The 20,046-nt window shown below is 39.0% G+C and overlaps 1 protein-coding gene across 2 annotated transcripts in view; it reads left to right on the top strand.

The window, feature by feature from the left end:
- Positions 1–20,046, top strand: part of LOC113159722 (altered inheritance of mitochondria protein 21-like) — a 31,087-nt gene that overhangs the window by 9,207 nt on the left and 1,834 nt on the right. Inside the window, exons 2-4 of one of the 2 annotated variants that reach the window (XM_026356585.1) lie at positions 12,798–12,939; positions 16,279–17,660; positions 18,925–19,985. In XM_026356585.1, the coding sequence (XP_026212370.1) occupies positions 12,798–12,939; positions 16,279–17,660; positions 18,925–19,985 (2,585 nt within the window). Of the gene's footprint in view, positions 1–12,797; positions 12,940–15,072; positions 15,392–16,278; positions 17,661–18,924; positions 19,986–20,046 lie in introns of those variants that run through there. The other variant, XM_026356586.2, reaches the window with a different exon arrangement.

The following is a 20,046-nucleotide window of genomic DNA, read 5'->3' as shown; positions in this document are numbered from 1 at the left end:
TTTATTTTATTCAAACTGTTTCCTGTCTTGCAGCATAGCTTACAGCACAGTACAGCAGTACTGGATGCCTTGTTGTGCTGGACAGTTTAGCTTTCTCAAGTGGAGTATGTGTTTTTACCCAGGTGTAATTAGAGTGTAGTATACTCCTCTTTATTGGGTATCCCCAACACTTTAAGAAATGTGTTTCACATTGGTCCATTTGATTTGTTTCATATCCCACATAATTTTCCTCTCAGTAGAAATTGGTCTGGGTTCTTTTGGGCTATAGGTAATTGTATCTGAAAGTATTGTTACTGTAAGTGCTGACTGTCTGTTATGGATAGATACAGTTGCAAGAAAAAGTGTGTCATCATCACATTTGATGTGTCATAAAATGTGATCTGATCTTTATCTAACAAATTTAATGTAAATAATTTGTAATGCCTGTAATAATGCTTGGCTGCATCAGGGCCTGGCCAGCTTGTAGTGATTAGGGGGGAAGATGATTTCCCAAGTGTATCAAAAATTCTTTAGGATAATGTGAGAATGTCTGTACGTCAACTGAAAGTCTTTAATCATCATATGTCACATTTACATGTTACAATGAAATTGGTTCTCTGCATTTAACCTATCCCCCTGGGGGGAGCAGTGGGCAGCCACATACAGTGCCCGGGGAGCTAGCATGGAGTGTAACAGGACAGTGACCCAAAACACCAGAGCAAGTCCATAACAGAATAGCTTCAGAACAACAAGTCAGGGCCCAGACCTCAACCCAATAGAGATGCTATGGAATGACTTGATTAAATAATATATAATAAATAAGTGAATAATTGAGTGAACCAGTTATTAATTCCAAAGGTTCATACTTCCACTGGCACTATAAGGGTTTTATGGTTGTAATAATGTTATATTACATTTGTTAATACTCTTGACTTAAATCAAGATCAGATCAGATTTTATGCTACTGTTTTGCAGATGGGCTGGAAGTACGGTAAAGTAGGCTGTAGGGAGGGTTGGGAGGGATGAATTCAGTCACATGTGAAGGATGATACTCCAGGGAACAGGTAGTGAAATGTAGTGTATTTACTTTAAACTATGTTGAGGGCATTTTTATTGAAGCTGGAAGCAGTTTTGTTGATCAAGACATTTTTGTTGAATGTAATCTGTTGTGACATACTGTGCAATGACTCACATATAATTATTATCAATTAGGTAGATGTTGTAACCTTTGTTCAGGGTTATTAAATCAAATATTCCTTCTGCTGCTACTTCTCACCAGAAGTTATAAATTAGACTTCCTTACATGTTTATAAATGACAGATCTGTCCACGGGTGAAGACAAGGAGCCATAGATGCATTTAAACCATTTGTGCCATTAATTAAAATGTCTTTAAATGTTAAAAATGTTTGGGATTTAGTAACTCTGAGTTTATGTTATAAAGATATAAAAAAAACTTCCTGTTTGTTAGCCATGCTTGCAATGTGACTTTAGGAATGACATTCAGCTACTTAAATACTGTATGCTAGGTGACAGATGAACAAAACCTTCAAAGGACAGATACTGTTCACAGAAAATGAATCCCAAGACTTTGAGGTGACAGGTGGATTGTCCAAAAAGTATGTTATGTCATGTGAAAACAATATTTTGATGGGATTTATATAAATTGTGTCTACACATTTATAGTCCCCAGAGGATGAACACTAGCAAACCTAATGATGGCCCGAATATTTTGCCTAATGTCCCAGCAGCTAAAAAATGTCACTTACACAGTTAAATATCTTGTCCATTACTATTTACTATATCTATCTATTTTGGTTTTGTATGTGAAAGAAATAATTCTGCACTTTGAAACCCTGAAAAACACAGAATAGGACACAAACACGTCAGTTTGTGAATATTTTCATAGATTCAAGGCACCAGTAGAAGAGTACTGCTGTCTTCCTTGTAGTTTTGCCAGCATGATTGCTCATGGCTTTTACATGTAAAAACCACAGCTCAAAACTGCACTACAAATTACTGGCTTTTCATTCTGGTTATAGCCTGTGGCTTAAAGCCGTTTTAGAAACTGTAGAGGAATTAATAGTCAGTTTATAATGTTCGGCGAGTCAGTCTAAATGTTATTAAAGTAAACACTGATGTGTGTGTGTCTTAGGAGTGTTTATTTTCTCTGTAGGTGCCAGCAGGTTTTGCACCAGATAAAACTGACAGGTATGGTAATAAATGCACCTGTTAAATTGTTTCAGTTTTATGTATCTAGGAAGGAAACAAAAATAAAAGCCCCTTTTTTTTTTCTAACAGCATTATTCATTGCATACTGAAAATAGTTCAGTGATGTGAAGTTATGTTGAAATGTGTTGATCAGAGAAAGAGAAACAAATGCTCAAAAGGTTAAGGCTGAATTTTCTGTCTGACGTCATGCAAATGCAACCTCACAAGTTCAAGACAGCCACAGTTTTTGCTGCGAGACCTCAGGGCATGATGGGAAACACCTGGCTTTCACCTGACCTAAGAGCTGAATGGTTCGGATGTTAAAACAACATGATGTTATTTAAAAGGCTGGAACCATTCACTTTAATGTATATCAGAGACATTTCTCAAAGACTGCAGGCAGTTTGGGAAAGAGATTTTATTGCATTATTAAGCAGCACTGAAACCTTTGGTAAGTGGGATGTGAAGATACTTAAAAACACATTTGAAAAGAATGTCCTTGAACATTTTTAGTACATCCATTGAAACTGAACCGCTGATAGCTAATTTAGCTTACTTTATTTTGCCAGAATGTACATACATTCATGTACAAACACACATGCAGGCTAAAACATAGTGCTCAAGTTGTAGTCCATTGCAAACTAACTAACTCCATGACAGCATTTTTTTTTTTTTTTACATAGATGCCAGTACTGTGTCTTATCAATATGTGTTTTGTGTACATGTAAATGTAGCGGTAAATGTGTGAATGGGTGTCAATTAGTAAGTTGGATCAGCCTTCATTAAAAACAGGGCCACTGACAAAGCTAGGCAGCTGCTACAATATGTGCTAGCACAACCAGAAATACATCTCCAACAGTGACAGTTAATAACTCATTCAATAATAATTTCATTCAGCATGCATACTCTTTCAGACTATGCATGCTTCTCACAGCTTTGTGAAGTATGTTTTACTACTGTGTGGAAACGGTAGAGCTGTTTTTCCAGTTTTCTTTCATGCCTTGACGCAGCATTTGTCCTGACAATAGTGGCCTTCATTAGTAGATCAATTAAAGTAATTTTAAGTTTATAATTAGGAGTGAAGTGATAATGTGTTTTTACTGAAAGCAGAGTAAACGATCACACAGAGTCATGGTTTGTTTGTGTGTGTGTGTGTGTGTGTGTGTGTGTGTGTGTGTGTGTGTGTGGTGTGTGTGTGTGTGTGTGGTGTGTGTGTGTAGCTGGTGCCATTGATTAGTTGTTCACAATATGACCTGTGCTCTGCTGGCTGTGCAAGCCGCTGGCTTTGATTAATTCATTGTTTGACTAAGTCATTCAGCTCATGCACAATGTCACTAGATACCATTACTCTGAAGAAGGGAGCACAGTATATCTATCAGAACTTTCATTGCAACTGCACTTAAAAGGTCAATGAAAAATGCTATTTTCTGCATTTCTCTTGCTGTCAGACAGTATTTGCTGCATCCTGACTGGCTGTCAAGATGTCCTGAAATACCTAGCTGTTGTAAGTTTGTGTCAGTAGGCCCTCAAATGTTACCAATAAAAGCAGGCTGAGGGTGGAGTAAAAACTAAACATGATCTGTTTGCACTTATTATTGAATTTAAAAAAATAAATAATACTGTATTAATCCCTTGGGGAAATTAACCTCCAGTATTGCTAACATATGACATAATTTACAGTTGCACAGTCCAGTTTGGATTAGGCAAGCACTGTGGACTGACATAGTTTTTTTTCTTGGCAAAGAAGATTCTTGTTGTTAAAGGAGGAATATTGGAATTTCATATAATATCATTATTGCAACACACGGAGCAACACACAGAAATGAGAAGACATTTATCCTAATTTGTTTTGACCATCTGCTCCTAGTCTCACACTCTTCTAAAAAAATGTAAATGATCATGGAGACTCAAGACTGTCTGAAATAGCTGGAATCTGACTTACTAAATAAAAATATGTTAATTTCCAAAACAAAAAAAAAATACTTTAAAATAATCTGCAGTTCGAAGAGCACATGCATTTTGCTCTAAACTGCAAGATCATCATAGGCTCTAGTTTCAAAGCATGTCTGCGTGAGTATTCACATTTGTGCTGGTTGGTTTCCATTGCGTGCCATTATACTGGCTATTGGTAGTAGAAGTAGAAGTGTACAGTATTGGCTGCAGTCTACTGGTTATTGTACTTATGCAATGCTTCTGGCAAACATTCAGCATTGGAGCAGTTGCTCCAGACACTCCCAAATACACAGTTGCTGTTAAAAACAACAGCTGTTTGGAGTCACAACATGGAGCCATATAAGAGTTTGTTTAAATGTTGCATTGCACTTTGATACAATTAATTTAGTTTATTTTACAAATGAACAAATACATTATTTTTAACATCAGGCTTGTTTCAACACAAACTGCGTAGCTGCTGTGTTGTTTAATCAAGTTATTGCAGAGTGTAAGTGTCCAAATTTTGCTGAATTGTTGCGCTGCTTAGTGCCCAGCTCCAAGTTTCCTATTGGGCAACTTGGCCCTAAAATAACATCTTCCATGTTCCAGCACTAACAGCCATACACAGTCAACATAACAGCCTGTAGCTATTGTGTATAGCAGTCAAATCCAGCACCCCTTCACCTTTATATTAGAACAAAACATCTTTCATCAATAGCCTCCAGTGACTCATTATACCCCTCATATACCCAACACAGGGTGAGTCAGTTGAAACCTTTCCATCCCTTGTTTGAGTTTATTAGGCAGATCCATGCAGGTCTACTGGTTTGCCTAACTGAAATCTGTTTGTTTTACTTCTGTGTTTGTGCCTGAACAGTGAAAAATCAGTTTATGTTGAGAATTCAGAATATCGTATGGTGCTAAGAAACTGAAGTGAATTATGTCCATGGGGTTTTACTTTTCTCAGACACAGGACCAAGGCCCATGTTTGGCTGGCTGTGAGATGTTACACAGAAGCTGAAGGAAAAAGGCCAAGGAAGCGACTTTTGCTTTGCTTTAACCTATTTCCTGATTTAGTTTGTTATATTCAATTCAATTCAATTTTATTTGTAGAGCGCTTTTTACAATTGACATTGTCACAAAGCAGCTTTACACAACCAAAGAACAGTACATGAACAGTGTATGTGTATGAGTCATAATAATGTGATTGTCCCTGATGAGCAAGCCGAGGGCGACAGTGGCAAGGAAAAACTCCCTGAGAAGGCAACAGGAAGAAACCTTGAGAGGAACCAGGCTCAACAGGGAACCCATCCTCATATGGGTGATTACATGCTGTGTAGGCAGCAGTCCAGTATAACAGTTAAAGTCTTTTAAGTTAATATGGAGTCCAGTTAGTTATTGCAGGCAGACTAGTTCCATTCCTTGACTATCGAGCGTTGAGTCGAGACCTCCAAGAAACAGCTTCCGACGTCCGCCGAGGCCGGGACCGACATCATAGTAGCTTGTGACCAATCCAGTCTCCAAACGCATCCCAAAGGGCAAACGGTGGATCCAGGCGACGAGATCTCCAGCCAGAAGTTGGGCATCAGGACGAGTCAGACAGGTCCAGAGGGCAAAGGGTGGAATGACGTGTAGCTCGACAGAGAGACAGGAAGAGGGAAAAGAGAGAGGGAGAGGGAAAGAGAGAGAAGAGGAGAGATTGCAGTTAGTTGTATTCACAGTCAGATAAAGTTTGAGGTGAATGTATATTTAGTGTAGTGCAGCAGGGACTCCGGCAGGACTAATTATGACAGCCTAACTAAAAGGGTGGGTTCAGAAGAAAACACAGACATGAGGGCGCACTGGGATGTAGAGCAACCAAACACTTCACCATCAACAAACCCGAGTGATCAGTGAGAGTTGGGAAGACAGCATCTAAACATACCAGTTCACCATAATGATCTACGTCCATGAGTCCTTCCCAGATCTATTTACTCAAATGCTTGACTAAATAGGTAGGTTTTCAGCCTAGACTTAAACACTGAGACTGTGTCTGAGTCCCGAACGCTATTTGGAAGGCTATTCCATAACTTTGGGGCTTTGTAAGAAAAAGCTCTGCCCCCAGCTGTAGTTTTTAGGATACGAGGTACTGACAGGCAGCCAGCATCCTTTGAGCGAAGTAGGCGTGGTGGATCATAAGACACTAGCAGTTCACTTAGATAATGCGGCGCAAGACCATTTAATGCTTTAAATGTCAAAAGTAGTATTTTAAAATCAATGCGAAATTTCACGGGGAGCCAATGAAGTGTAGATAAGATAGGCGTGATGTGATCGTATCTTCTGGTTCGAGTGAGGACTCTCGCTGCTGCATTCTGAACTAACTGAAGCTTGTTTATGCACCTGGCTGAACAGCCAGACAGTAAGGCATTACAGTAGTCCAACCTAGAGGTGATGAAAGCATGGACTAATTTTTCTGCATCATTTAGTGACAAAATATTCCTTATCTTGGCAATATTTCTGAGGTGAAAGAAAGCTGTCCTGGTGACATTATCTACATGAGCTTCAAATGAAAGACTGGAATCTAGAATTACACCAAGGTCTTTGACTGTTGCACTAGATGTAACGGAAAGGCCATCTAGAGTTACGGTGTGGTCTAACATCTTGCTTCTAGCTGCAGATGATCCTATAACTAGTACTTCTGTCTTATCAGGATTTAGCAGAAGGAAGTTAATTAGCATCCAGTCTCGTATATCCTTTACACATTGCTCAACTTTATTAAGCAGTTTGATCTCATCTGGTTTTGATGAAACATATAACTGTGTGTCGTCAGCATAACAATGAAAGTTAATACCATGTTTACGGATAATGTTGCCCAGAGGAAGCATGTAGAGGGAAAAAAGCAGGGGGCCTAAAACTGAACCCTGTGGAACACCAAACTCCACTGGAGAGCATGTGGAGTAATCGCCATTTAGATCTACATACTGATAACGATCAGTCAAATAGGACCTAAGCCAGGAGAGGGCCGTTCCCTTAATTCCAACAACATTTTCTAGTCTGTGAAGGAGAATACTATGGTCAATGGTGTCGAAAGCTGCACTGAGATCGAGTAGCACAAGCATAGAGACACTACCCTGATCAGAGGCCAATAGGAGGTCATTTACTACTTTAACAAGGGCCGTCTCTGTGCTGTGATGAGGCCTAAATCCTGACTGATAGAGTTCATGTATGTTATTTCTATGAAGATACGAGGATAGCTGCCCAGCTACTATCTTTTCGAGAATCTTTGAGATAAAGGGGAGGTTTGATATCGGCCTGTAATTTGACAGCTGACAAGGGTCGAGATCAGGTTTCTTGATTAGCGGTTTAATAACTGCTAATTTAAAACACTTTGGGACATACCCACAGCTGAGTGAGGAATTTATGATTGTCAGCAGGGGTTCTATTATTTCTGGCACTATCTGTTTTAGAAAGTGTGTCGGTATAGGGTCTAATGTACAGGTTGAAGATTTTGCAGAAGAGATGAGTGAAATTAGTTCATTCTCTTCAAGAGGAGTAAAGTAATCTAGGTACTGATCTGCTGAGGTTAGCTCGTCACCTGCGTCAACTAAATTGTCTGGTTTTAAAGCTTGAATTTTCTGCCTTATATTTACAATTTTGTTATTGAAAAAGTTCATGAAGTCCTCACTACTGCACAACGTTGTTGTGGAGATATCTGCAGTAGTTTTCTTTCTAGTTAATTTGGCTACTGTATTAAATAAAAATCTAGGGTTGTTTTTGTTGTTTTCTATGAGAGTGGAGAGATACGTTGATCTAGCTGCACTAAGAGCTTTTTTATAGTTCAGGATGCTCTCCTTCCACGCTATCTGGAATACTAACAGTTTAGTTTGGCGCCATTTACGTTCTAACTTTCGAGCAGTCTGTTTTAAGACGCGCGTGTCATCGTTATACCAAGGAGCAAGTTTCTTATCTCTAATGACTTTTCTTTTAACTGGAGCTACTTTATCTAAGGTATAATGTAATGACGACTCGAGATATTCAGTCGCCTGGTCTAGTTCTGTGGTGTCAGACGGTGATCCAATCAAAGTTGATAACTCTGGAAGATTACTAATAAAGCTCTGTGCGGTAGTTGATGTAAATGTACGTTTAATGCGATAGCGCGGCGCTGAGTATACATTGTTAATATGACACACTGTAGTTGAAACAAGATAGTGGTCTGAGATAACTTCAGACAGTGGGAGCGTAAGTAAATTTCTTATACTTAAACCGAATGATATTATTAAATCTAAGGTGTGACCCGCTTTATGAGTGGGTCCTACTACACACTGATCTACTCCTAGCGAGTCCAATATGGACATAAATGCTGTTCTCAGAGGGTCTTCTGGATTCTCAAAGTGAATATTAAAATCTCCAGCAATTAACGCTTTGTCTACAGAAACAACTAGGTTAGAAAGGAAATCTGCAAATTCACAAAGAAATTCAGAGTAGGGCCCTGGGGGTCTGTAAATGATAATTAGCGGGATCGGCTGAGCAGACTTTATATTTGTATCTATACTTGTTATGTTACTATAAAGACATTCAAAAGCTTTAAATTTGTGTACATGCTTTTGTACGATAGTCAGTTTATCATTATAAATAACTGCGACACCTCCTCCTCTACCAGTCAGACGTATATCTGATGGCATCCCTTGTTTAAACAAGCTGTCAAGGTAATGAATAAGTTCTCCAGAGTAAACAAAAACAAGTATTTTCTTTTTAATTTCTCATATTCTCATATTCACTAAATCATGCACAGGAAGAACAGACGGAAAATGAAGGCAAAGGAGTTCAGCTATTAGTTATTTGAGCAGCACTCTTGCGACCTTTTCCTTACATTTCTGGGGAGGTGCACATCAGGCACCTGTGTAGGTTGTGTGTCAATTTGACAGAGAAGCCTAAACCAAACTTTAAGTGCTAGCATGAGATTCTGCCCAGCCTTCCCTCTCCCTGCTGTACTCTGCCACACTTTGCCCTGCATTCCAGGTTGTCATTAATATTATTAAAATCAATAAGACTTTTCCAAAACTTTCTAAATAATGAGAAATAAGTAAAATTCTACCTTTCCACTTCCCATTTCCGAATTCTGATCACACGGATCTGACATGGTGCAAGGAGCTCTCACTTTGATTTGCGCATTGACCGTGGAGTTTATTCAAACAAATAAGCTGTCTATGTCAGTATTGACAAAGACAAAGAAATATGTGTTAACTTTTTGTGACTCTACAATGAAAGGAGATGGAGCAAGTTGGAGCTGCCAATCGCAGGACGATCTAATTATTCCAGTTCTGTTTTGTATCACAAAAGATAGTAGAATAGCCTACAGCTCGAGCGATATCATGTAAAATAGATTTACTACTCTAATACTACTTGAGCAAGCTTGCTCCTATTTATAATGTATTGGATCCTTTGACAAGTAGCATACAGGAAATTGGACTGTGGAAGTGCTCACACTGCAGCCAACCAAAATTTCTGAAAAGGCAGAAATCCATTCAGTTGTCAGGGAACAGGATGGTTGCTCATTCCAGTGATGGATGCCAGAAACTGCTCCCACTGCACATCATCAAACAACTGGTGGGGCCAACGTTTGCCTTGATCCTAAAAAGTGTGGGCTAAAATTGTGGAAATACGCACAGAGCCTGCATGGCTTTAGTCTGCAGATCTTCCAACACCGTAAATGCACAAACAAATCAACACAGTGTTGACTGATAACAGTATTTACATTAAGATGAAATAAACGCATCAACCATAACTGTTTATCCAGTCATTTTAACAACACTACTGGGGACACTGGTTTGGCAGTGTGCACAGACACAATCTTCACAGTGTCCAAATATCTTGGTCTCACAGTAACTGTGTTTACCAGATATTGTACACTAATCTAAATGGCTTAGATAAGGGGTCAGCCACATCAGCTTCTCTCAACTTAACCTCTTTGATAAGCTTTTAACCTATGAAATCTTTGAGCAGTGACATCAGCTGTCATTTTGTGTCAAGACATAACAGCAAATGTTGAAATGTCATAAATTGCAGACTCACAACAGTAGAGCTTTGTTCTGTGTGCAACAAAAAGAGGGCTCAGACAAGTTGCAGCTGGTCTGTGCCTGCACTTTGACAGAAGGTGACGGAGACATATGTCATCCAAGTAACTTTTTCTTCAACAAAGTCAGAGGTTACTCTCAAAGCCTGTTTTAAGCAAAAATGTTCTTCTCACGATCTTGCATTGAAATAAGACCCAGCATGTAACGAAGCATAAGTAGGTTGTCTTTACCTGTGAATTGTGCTAAGGCTCTTCATATCTTTGAAGGAGAAGCTGAATATGATCAGTTCTATTCGTCTGTACAGTGATTTTTCAACTGTGGAAGCAGAATCGTGAATGTATTGCAAAAAATACCAAAATGCTTAAATAAACGGAGACCCTATGTGAGCATTATGTAATCTTAATGTGCTGCAGTATTTTACTTGCATTGTGGCCACTAGAGCTCATGAGGTATCAAGTAAGTTTAGGAAAAGCTCCATATTCTGCCTTAAATTTGTTATCTTATGAAATGACGACATGAACACATAAATATATAGTAACACCACTGTAGGGTATATCTCCAGTCAGTGTAGAAAATCCCACGCTGGACCATAAATCAGTTCACATGCTAGAGGCATACTTGATGCAACAGTTTGAGGATGCTGCCTCTTAACCCTCTCTACCTACAGTGCATGTAGCAGCATGATCAGTCCCTGGTGTAATTTTAATTCCTATATGGCCATATTTGATTGAAAGCAACACGTTCATGCTTGTTACTTCGGGGATGTTGAGAGGTCTTTCAGGAAAATAACAAAATGGAGATAGATAGGACCAAGCATGTGTATCAAAAAGAAAGTTTCATTTTTTTTAACAGATCCAACACTCATGGATTCATGAGGGATTTCTTAGTTGACATTCTATTGACAAGGCTATATAAGACATTGTTTTGCTCACCTTTTATCCCTCATCTATCTAGCTGATTTTTGTCTTTATTTCCTGGTGTTATGTCTTTATCCAATACCAATACCACACATGCCTGCATGCAGGAAGTACCAACACCCCGTCTGACTCTCTAATCTCTTTATGTTTTTACATACTACATATGCTTGTCCATATCTAAAAACAACACAGACTTCTGATGAAAAATATTTCAAAAATTATTTTCTATTATGTATCATTGTGAATTACATAACGCTTACAACAGAGTGCAATAACATGATCAGCCTGTTTGATCAAGTTAATAAAAGAAAAAGCCACTGTAGTGAGGTGTGGCCGATTGATCCCGCAGCTCAGCCTGTGCAAAAATGTAAATATGGTGGAATATCCGCAGGCTCTCTGCATCTGTTGTCTATCCCCACTTTGAAAAAGTAGAATAAGACTTGGATCTAATCCATTGTCTTCTAATATACAGGAATTATTTTCTGTCACCCTGTGTCTGTTAACATTTCTAAAAATAAAAACACATTTCTGCATCTTTATCACCAGAAAACTCCAGTTAAAAGATTTGTCTATGTGTATGTCTCTATGTTAGTCAGAATATGTTCCTCACACAGTCTGACTTTATTGTCTTTGCACATTTTAACTAGGTCAAATGGTAAAAAACACAAATTCATGTCAACTGAATTGATTTTCCGCTTGTCTCCCTGGAAAACCAATTGCAGTTGAGCTCTGCCCCCTCATGGGGACACACAGTATTGCAGCTCATTTGCTGCTTACTCTTGTCTTGGGACAAAGTATAAAATGATACAGCTGCAAACACTTCATGCGGTCTTGACAAACAGTATCCTGGAGTAGGTTGGATTTCTTTTCTACTACTGCTGCTGACATAATGTAACTTTGTGTGTGCACGCTAAGACACTTAGATATATTGCACAAAATCTTAATGAATCACACTTAGAGGCTGGTTGCTCACTTCCTGCCAGCAGCTGAACCCATGACACTATCATATGTCATATGACACTTTGTAGCTACAGGGAATGTCTATTGTTAAAACGAGGAGGACTGTTTGTTTTCAGACAGGGTGTGATTCATCTGCAAATACTTTGAAGCAACTAACCTCGACTGCAGACGGACCACTCCTCCTCGAAACAAACTCACCTCCTCATGCCTCACACGTGTTCTAGAATCCTCGATGGCATGCTAATTGTTCTGCTCTACTCGGTTTGTTGCTGGGGAGTGAACGTTGTCTGCCGAGTGCCATATTGGCTGTCACCTCTGTGTGTTTTTCCAACTCATCACGAAAGTAGAAGAACAGTCAGAGGTGTCAGTAACATGTCCCACACAACGCCACAGCAGGGCTGGGTTTGGAGTTCTATTCATATAAAGCGCATGAGGAAGAGTCTGTGACACTGGAGAAAGCCTGTGATCCTGTATATAACTGTTTTATCTAACTATCACCTTTAGAGCTGCGTGTTTATATGCGCATAGGTGTATAAACCACATTTCTTTAGCTTTATTTCGAAATTGAATGAAAATAAATAGTGGTTAAAAGGTGGAATGACAAAGAATTTGATGAATATTTAAGAAATACGTGAGCATTGAACAGTGAGAAGTGAAACAAAGGCTACTGACATAACATCCTCTCTGTCCCTTCATCCACCCACCCCCTTTTTCTCTCTCTGTCCATGTTTCCTGCTTCTCTACCAGGAGCTACGATCAGATGAGTGTTTCCACAGACTGTGGTTTCCAGGCTGATTCGGAATGGGACCCTCAATCTGAGTCCACCTCAATGATCAGCTTCGACATGACTCAGCCACACAGCCCTACTTCACCCTCCAAGATGTTCAAGGTTAGTTTAATTAGCACATTTTCACATGTATTATCGGTGTTGGACTGAAAATTGAAGATTTTACAGTTTTGTATGTGCTTGTGTGTTTCCCTGTGCACTTACTGTAAGTACATGTACTGTAGAACTACTTCAATAACTTTGTTTGAAATTAGAATTTATTTATTGATAAAAAACATTGCTTTTAGGGACATGTTACAATAATTCTGTGTTGATTCTTCACCTAAAGTAGTAATATAGTTTTTGTTGGATTAAAAAGAAACAACCAATAGTTCTTCCAGATATTAGATAAACAGTCATCATCAGAACAGTAACACATTCATATTAAATATTATATACAATATATACAAGTATTGCTGCTGATAGTACTACATCAGTATATTTTGACTTTTATTATTTTAAGTATTATTTTGCTTGGATTATTTGCATTTTGCAACATTTTAAAATACTCAACAAACGTCGCACCTTTTACTCCACTGTAGATATTTATAGATTAAGTTACTATAAGCTTAATTGTAACTTTAAGATTAAATGCACACAAAATATATGGTGAACTTATATAATATTAAATAAAAAAAAACTGCTTTGTAGACTTGTATGCATCTACAACAATGATCCACTGATCAGTGGGACAGTATTTTCTGCTGTTGCATGCTTTTATGCATATAAATAATTTGATTATCAAGAGAATAAAAGCCCCTTGATAATAACAGGAATTCCAATTAGCAAGAAAAACCTCATGTTAAGAATCATAAAATTATAATTAGCATTGTAGTTATCTGCATAAAAATGACTCTCCCTGCACTGTGTCTCTAATAGTCTGTTAACCTTAGGGTGCAAAACTTTTATCCACATTTATAGAATGTTCCCATGTTCACGCTTAGCTTCCCTTTCCAGTGTATTCTCCAAAACAGCTGCACAACTGCATTACATCACCACCTTCAGACTGTTTTCTCTCATTTCTGTCTGTAGGGGACAGTGTTAAATGCTTAGTGACTGACTGGCCTGTAGGTGAACAAGAAAGCATATTCAGGGACTGTGCTTCCCCTTTAAGATCAGCTGCACAAAGTATTGTCCTATTGAATCCCTGTGGGCTTGGACTGTGTAAACCTGTCAAACCAGCTTTTTGTGATATTTGTGTGGAAATTGTTGCAGTATTTTCATGTGTTTGCAAAGTATTTTCAGGCATTCGGGCATGCCAGATGTATAATAGTTAGTTGAATGACTATTAGAAAGAATTTTAGTTGCATGAAGTTTAGACCTGCAGAAGAAAACACAAGCTTATTCTGTTTATACTTTGGCATGCTTGCTTAAAGATCCAATGCCCTGGAGTATTTAACAGTAATTAAGATCAACACTGTTGTTCATGTGTGTGCCTGTATTATTATCAGCTGCTGAGATCAGAGAATGAAGCAGGGCTTTGGCTGACAGATAAGGAAGTGGGCCAAATGCACCTTGATATGGTAGTGTATCTCCACCTACCTGACATTTGTCATTGCTATGTGTGACTACAAGGGGAATGCTTAGTGGACAGCTAATTCTACAGTTGTAGCTTTGCATAGAGGGCGGCAAGTAACCATTCAAGACTTAAACACACACTGGACACAGGAGCTACCATTTATTTTAATTTCTAAATGTACTCTGCTTCACCGTGGATAACTCGTGAGTGAGTCGAAGCAACCAGGAGATACAGTGCTGCAGCATTGTCTACATATGAAAGCAAATGAATTCTAAATCCAAGCAAGTTAGGTTTCTGTATTTAGACATGAACTGGAAAATCTGGCCACAGGCTGTGTTTACTTGCTCTTTGCTCAGTGAAATTATGTGAATGTTTGAGAACACTGGAGAATATGTTGAAACTGGCTTTTATCACAGAAAAGTGCCTGTTTAGACAGTGGAAACAGTCAGGTCTAACTCTCTCCACAGTTAAGGGAAATACAAAGTGCACCAGATTGTGGCACCTATAACCTATTTCAGATTACAGTTCCTATCTGAATGTTAGAATTAATTAATTAATTTTAACTGATAAAACTTGAATTCTATATGGTATATTAGGTATAGTAAATAGATGTCTCTGAATTTAATTGTCTAGCTTTGGAATAGGGAAGGGTGGAGCTGTCTCCAGCAGGTCTATCCACACCCATTCAGCTTCACTGGATTATGAACTCCTTTTGCTTGTTTGCCATGTGAAACGTCTTTCACATTTTTTTTTTCACACTGCTGCTGTGATGCAAATGGCCTTGCCCTCAAGTCAGACACTTTGTTCAGACCTGGGAGACTGTACAGGCACACAGGCAATTGCAGCACATGTCTGCTCATGAGAAAGGACTTATTTTTAATGTAGCCCAGACGTGAAGTAGGACACTAGCTTTTACAACTTGTCAAGTACTTTTATAACTATCTGAAGATCTTTATATGTTCTTAAAAACACCAGTAACTCCAGGAAGTCAAAATGGTACGTAACTGATGTTTATTTATAATGTTCTCTGCAACTGTTGTTTTTTATACAGTGGTTCGTGTTTCTAGTCTTAACACGTGACTGTGTGTGTATTATGTTAACATGGTGCTTTGTGACTTCTTGGCTGTGATGTTTCAATTCTGTTAAAGTTTAATTTTTCTGGACCTATGCCTATTTTGTTTTACTTCTTACTTTCACTATTTAAGTACAGTTAGTAACTCTGGATGACAACCCATGAGCTGTGCATCAAAGAAATTTTGTCTGTCTGTGTCTGTCTTTTTAGTCATTATTCATCCCACTGTGGTCTGAATTTACCACTAGCTGTTAATTGCACCAGGGTGTCTCGATTTAACTCTTTTATAAAGGATCAGAAAAAATTTGAGTAATTTATGGTATTCTTTTACTATGTAGGCGTAGTACTATGTGCCTGAACTGCTTAGTCATCCGATGCCCCAAGATTCAATATTTTGACAGAATAAACAAACTTGTAAGTTGTAGAACATGAATGTTAGAAAATCCAGACCAAAAACACATACAATTAGTCCTGATACACATTTTGTGATCTATAAAAGGCTGATTCAGAAAGTCAAAATTCTTATTATGTTTAAATGATTTTTCTTCAATATACATCTACTTAGCTTGTCTAAAATCACAAATTGCTGTTAACAACCTAAAACTAAATGTTGGCCTAAAACATTCTTTAGTAGTCATATTGCATTTTTTTCTTTACTTGCACATTGTCATCTTGTCCATTGCACATACAACATACTTGTATTTGATTTTGATCTTGTGTTAACATTTGTTTGTGCATTGGTTTTAAGTGAGTGCAAGTCATTTATCTAAATGTATCTAATCTGTCTAAATTTACATCTATCCACTTTCAGAATCCAGAGGATAAGAAAGGAGTGTTTGATCGCGTCAGTAGCTTCTTCAAGAGAAAGAAGAGCAGTAGTAGGCAGCATTCAGACGCCTCCGCTGATGCAAGTTCTCCAACGTCACCACAGCCTAAACAGGAGGACGGACTAAAGACTCCAACTTCTAATAGTGAGCTAACTGGGCTAAATTATGAGCCCCAAACAGGAGCAGACCATGGTGACACTATTAGCCAAAGTTCCAGTCCCAGTGCCTCAAGCGTTGTTTCTCTGGTGACTGGTGAAGCAGAGTTTCCATTTGCAGACAGCAACAGCAGTGGCAGAAGCAGTGTGAGAGAAGTGAATGTGCACAGGGTAAGCACAGCTGGCGGCGAGAAGAATTCTGGGAATGTGACTCCCACCACACTGGACCCCTCTACTACCACTCATCTGAGTGCTGATACAAACTCAGAAGTTAGCTTCTCAGATTTAGTAGTGGAGGAAGTAAGCAAAAGGCTGCAGGTTAATTTGGAAGAAAACATCCTGAAGAATACAGAGGACAGAACAGTGAGCCCGACTACAATGACATCATTTAACACTCCCCTCTCCATCTCATCTCCGGTTGAGGCCCCTAAGTCACCTAATTTAACCTCTATAAGCTTAGCTTCAAAGAAAACTTTTGTGAAAATCGGAGAGGCGGGGCATGTCACTGCCCTAACAGGAGTAACATTACGCCCTCAGCTATCGACCTCACAGCTGAAAGAAGATGAAGACTCTGTAGATACAGAGAAGGACAACTTGACAGCCAATAGGAATGCTCAAATATTCACTGGAGAAAATTTAGCCACAGCATGGAGCTGTTCACCTGAGAGAGAGGAAATACCCAGAGGTAATTCTCCTGTCCAACTCCACAAAGCCATATGGGTAGAAACATACCTGGGAGAGGAGGAGGAAGGGGGGAGAGAGGGGGAGAAAGAGACTGAGAGAATGAAACAGGAGGAGCAGGACTTCAGAGCAGACTCACCCCCTGTGCTGGCTGTACCTGTCACAGTGATTCCAGTGGACGACTCAGCCACTCAGGGCACTGCAGACAGCCCCTCTAGTCCTTTGCAGACTTTGCTGTCCAGTGGCAGCTTGCCAGAATCAACCATCTCCTTGGCAGCGACTACAGGGGAGTTCCAAACAACCTTACCACAGCCAGAGGAGCCTGACACTGGCACAGACACAAAGCAAGGGAAACGCAAATTGAAAGATATTCGTGTTACTCGGAAGACTGTGAATCTGCCTTCGAAGCAGAAGGTTTTTGCCCAGAGGGTGTATGTAAACACCGAGCCAGGTTTGGACGGGAATGAACTGACAGGAGAGGAGTACAGCACAGATTCAGTTTTAACAATTTCGGATAAAACAGTAGAACGGTGAGTATCTGTCTATTTTAATTTCCTGCAGTTCTTGGTTAATAGTCCCTTTGATCCTGGGAGAACCAGAAAGCAGGGCAGCTGAAGAGAGCTAAGCTGACATGCAACCTGAGCTCTGAGTTCCCATGCTCCTTTGTACCAGAGAACAATACAGGTTAAACCTATACTGAGGCACTAAAATATTCATACACAATACATTTAATCATACAAAAAAGTGACTAAAACACTACTTAAAATTTCTAGAAAATGATGTTTACTTACTAGACAGTAAATGCGGCATTAATGGACGAGTATTTATTTTTCTTTTTGTCAAGTTTCAGATAAAATGAAGGCCCAAATTGCAGTGTTTACCTATGGTGTATATTCACCTGAATACTTGAACAAGTTAGTGATTACAAAACTTGACATGCAACTGGTGACTAAGGCCTGCATACTTTTGTTTGACCTAAGGGTTACATGGATATACTCAGACTAATGGCCATAGAAAAGTGGCATTGCATATATACAGACACTCAGCTCTCAAAAGATTAAAGAATAGATTGTGCTGTGACCATGGCATTACCTTGTACATTTGTGAGTTATTCAGCACTTCAGGCTAAAGATGGCCCTGTCAAGAAAAATTTTCAACACTGGGGCTGATATATGGTTTTAGGACTGCTACACAGGGGTTTTAAGTTTAACTTATTGTTTAACCCCACAGATTTTTAGCTGTAGTTTTAGCTTTGAGTAGTATAAAACAGAATCATATATTTCAAGTTTCAAGTAACTACTTACTGTACTGACTTGAGAGTATTATCAGTCTTCTTATGTAATGACTATTTTTTTCCCAAAACTTCAAACATTCCTTTAAGTTTTATTTGCATTAACATTTCATTAAAAGATGAAAAATAGCATTCAGATCATTTTCAGTTTATACAGAGTACAAGTAGTTATGCTGCACTACAAAAACACACATACATAAATAAAATACTTATTACTTACTTAAGTGCAGTAAGTAAAGGTTAAACTTCACTAAGTATCACAGTTATACAGAATGGCAAGTGTAACAATTATATTTTACAAACTATTGTTTTCCATGTAAAATCTAAATGTGAATAGAACTATTGTACACAGATGTCACATAAATGTAATACAGCACAAACCATGGCATTGTTTAAAATGGAAAATGCAGTTGTTTCTCATTGAAAATATATGTGTGAATCTGAATATTAAAAAGACTCCTTCTGTTATAAATTACCTTTCTCCATCTCTCTCTCTCTGACAGTCTGCCAAACCTTCAGAACAGCAATGTGGAACTCAAGGAAGCCAACCTTGAGCCACTTACAACAACAGAAAAGGCTACACTTTCTAACACAAATACTCCTGAACCTCTAGTTACAGAAAAAGCGGATTCTGAGGCCTCTGACTTTGATGATACCGCTCTACCCCCAGATATGTACAAAGCAAAAGTACAAGCTGGGGTAAGAGGCCAAGAGCCCAACCAGGCCTCTAAACAAGGGCTTAAAGCAACAGCAGCAAGTGGAGCAAAGACCCCATCCACTGCAACTGGAAGCAAGGTTAAAAATGTCACCACTAAGGCTAAATCCTCCAGAGAAGGCACAAATCTGGGAACTTCCAGTGATGTTCCAATACAGAGGGAGCAAAGCAATGAGAAGGCAGTTTCTATATCACCAATACTAAAAGACCCAAGCACCAACAGTTCCATAAGTGCAACAAGTTCAAAGTCTAAAATTCCCAAAAGGTCAACATCAGATGCTGATGTCAAATCCCCAGTGACACCAGATAAACCATCAGTGACTGATGGTGCCAGTTCTTCCAAACTGCAAAAGCAACCTAGAACCAAAGAACCTTTGAAATCACCCGTCACTACAACCAAAACTGGCAGGAAACCAAGTTTTGAGGATGCTAAGGGAGGAAAATTGGTTTCAGGAGACATTTCTCCCACAAAAAACACATACAAGACAGGAACAAAACTTATTAAAGAAAAGTCAGATGAGAACATGGACTGTGCAACCCTGGTAAATGGTGTGGAGAAAGAACATGGGGAGTGTAGTGGGAAAACAGGATACCCACCTGCCTCCGATGCTAAGAAACCGCAGCAGAACAATCTGGAGAATAATGCTCCCTTGGCATCAAAGACTCGGCTGCCCATTTCATCTCCAACAAAAAAAAGGAATGATAATACTAGCACCAGCTATAAAAAAAATGTATCTGGTCAAACAGATGTGAACAGACCCAAGACCAGTCCAGAGCAGCAAGAGGTAGCCTCTGAAGAGAGTCCTGGAAGTGAGACACCACCCCCACTTTCTAAAAGTCCCAAGAAAGGTAAGGCAAATATGATTTACTTATGATGTTCTAGGAAGTAAATCAGTCATTTCCAGGAGTG

Source organism: Anabas testudineus, chromosome 12 (genome assembly GCF_900324465.2).
Source record: "Anabas testudineus chromosome 12, fAnaTes1.2, whole genome shotgun sequence".
NCBI classification, from domain to species: domain Eukaryota; kingdom Metazoa; phylum Chordata; class Actinopteri; order Anabantiformes; family Anabantidae; genus Anabas; species Anabas testudineus.
Note: the sequence above shows the minus strand (reverse complement) of the source record. Positions and strands in the feature narration are given on the sequence as shown.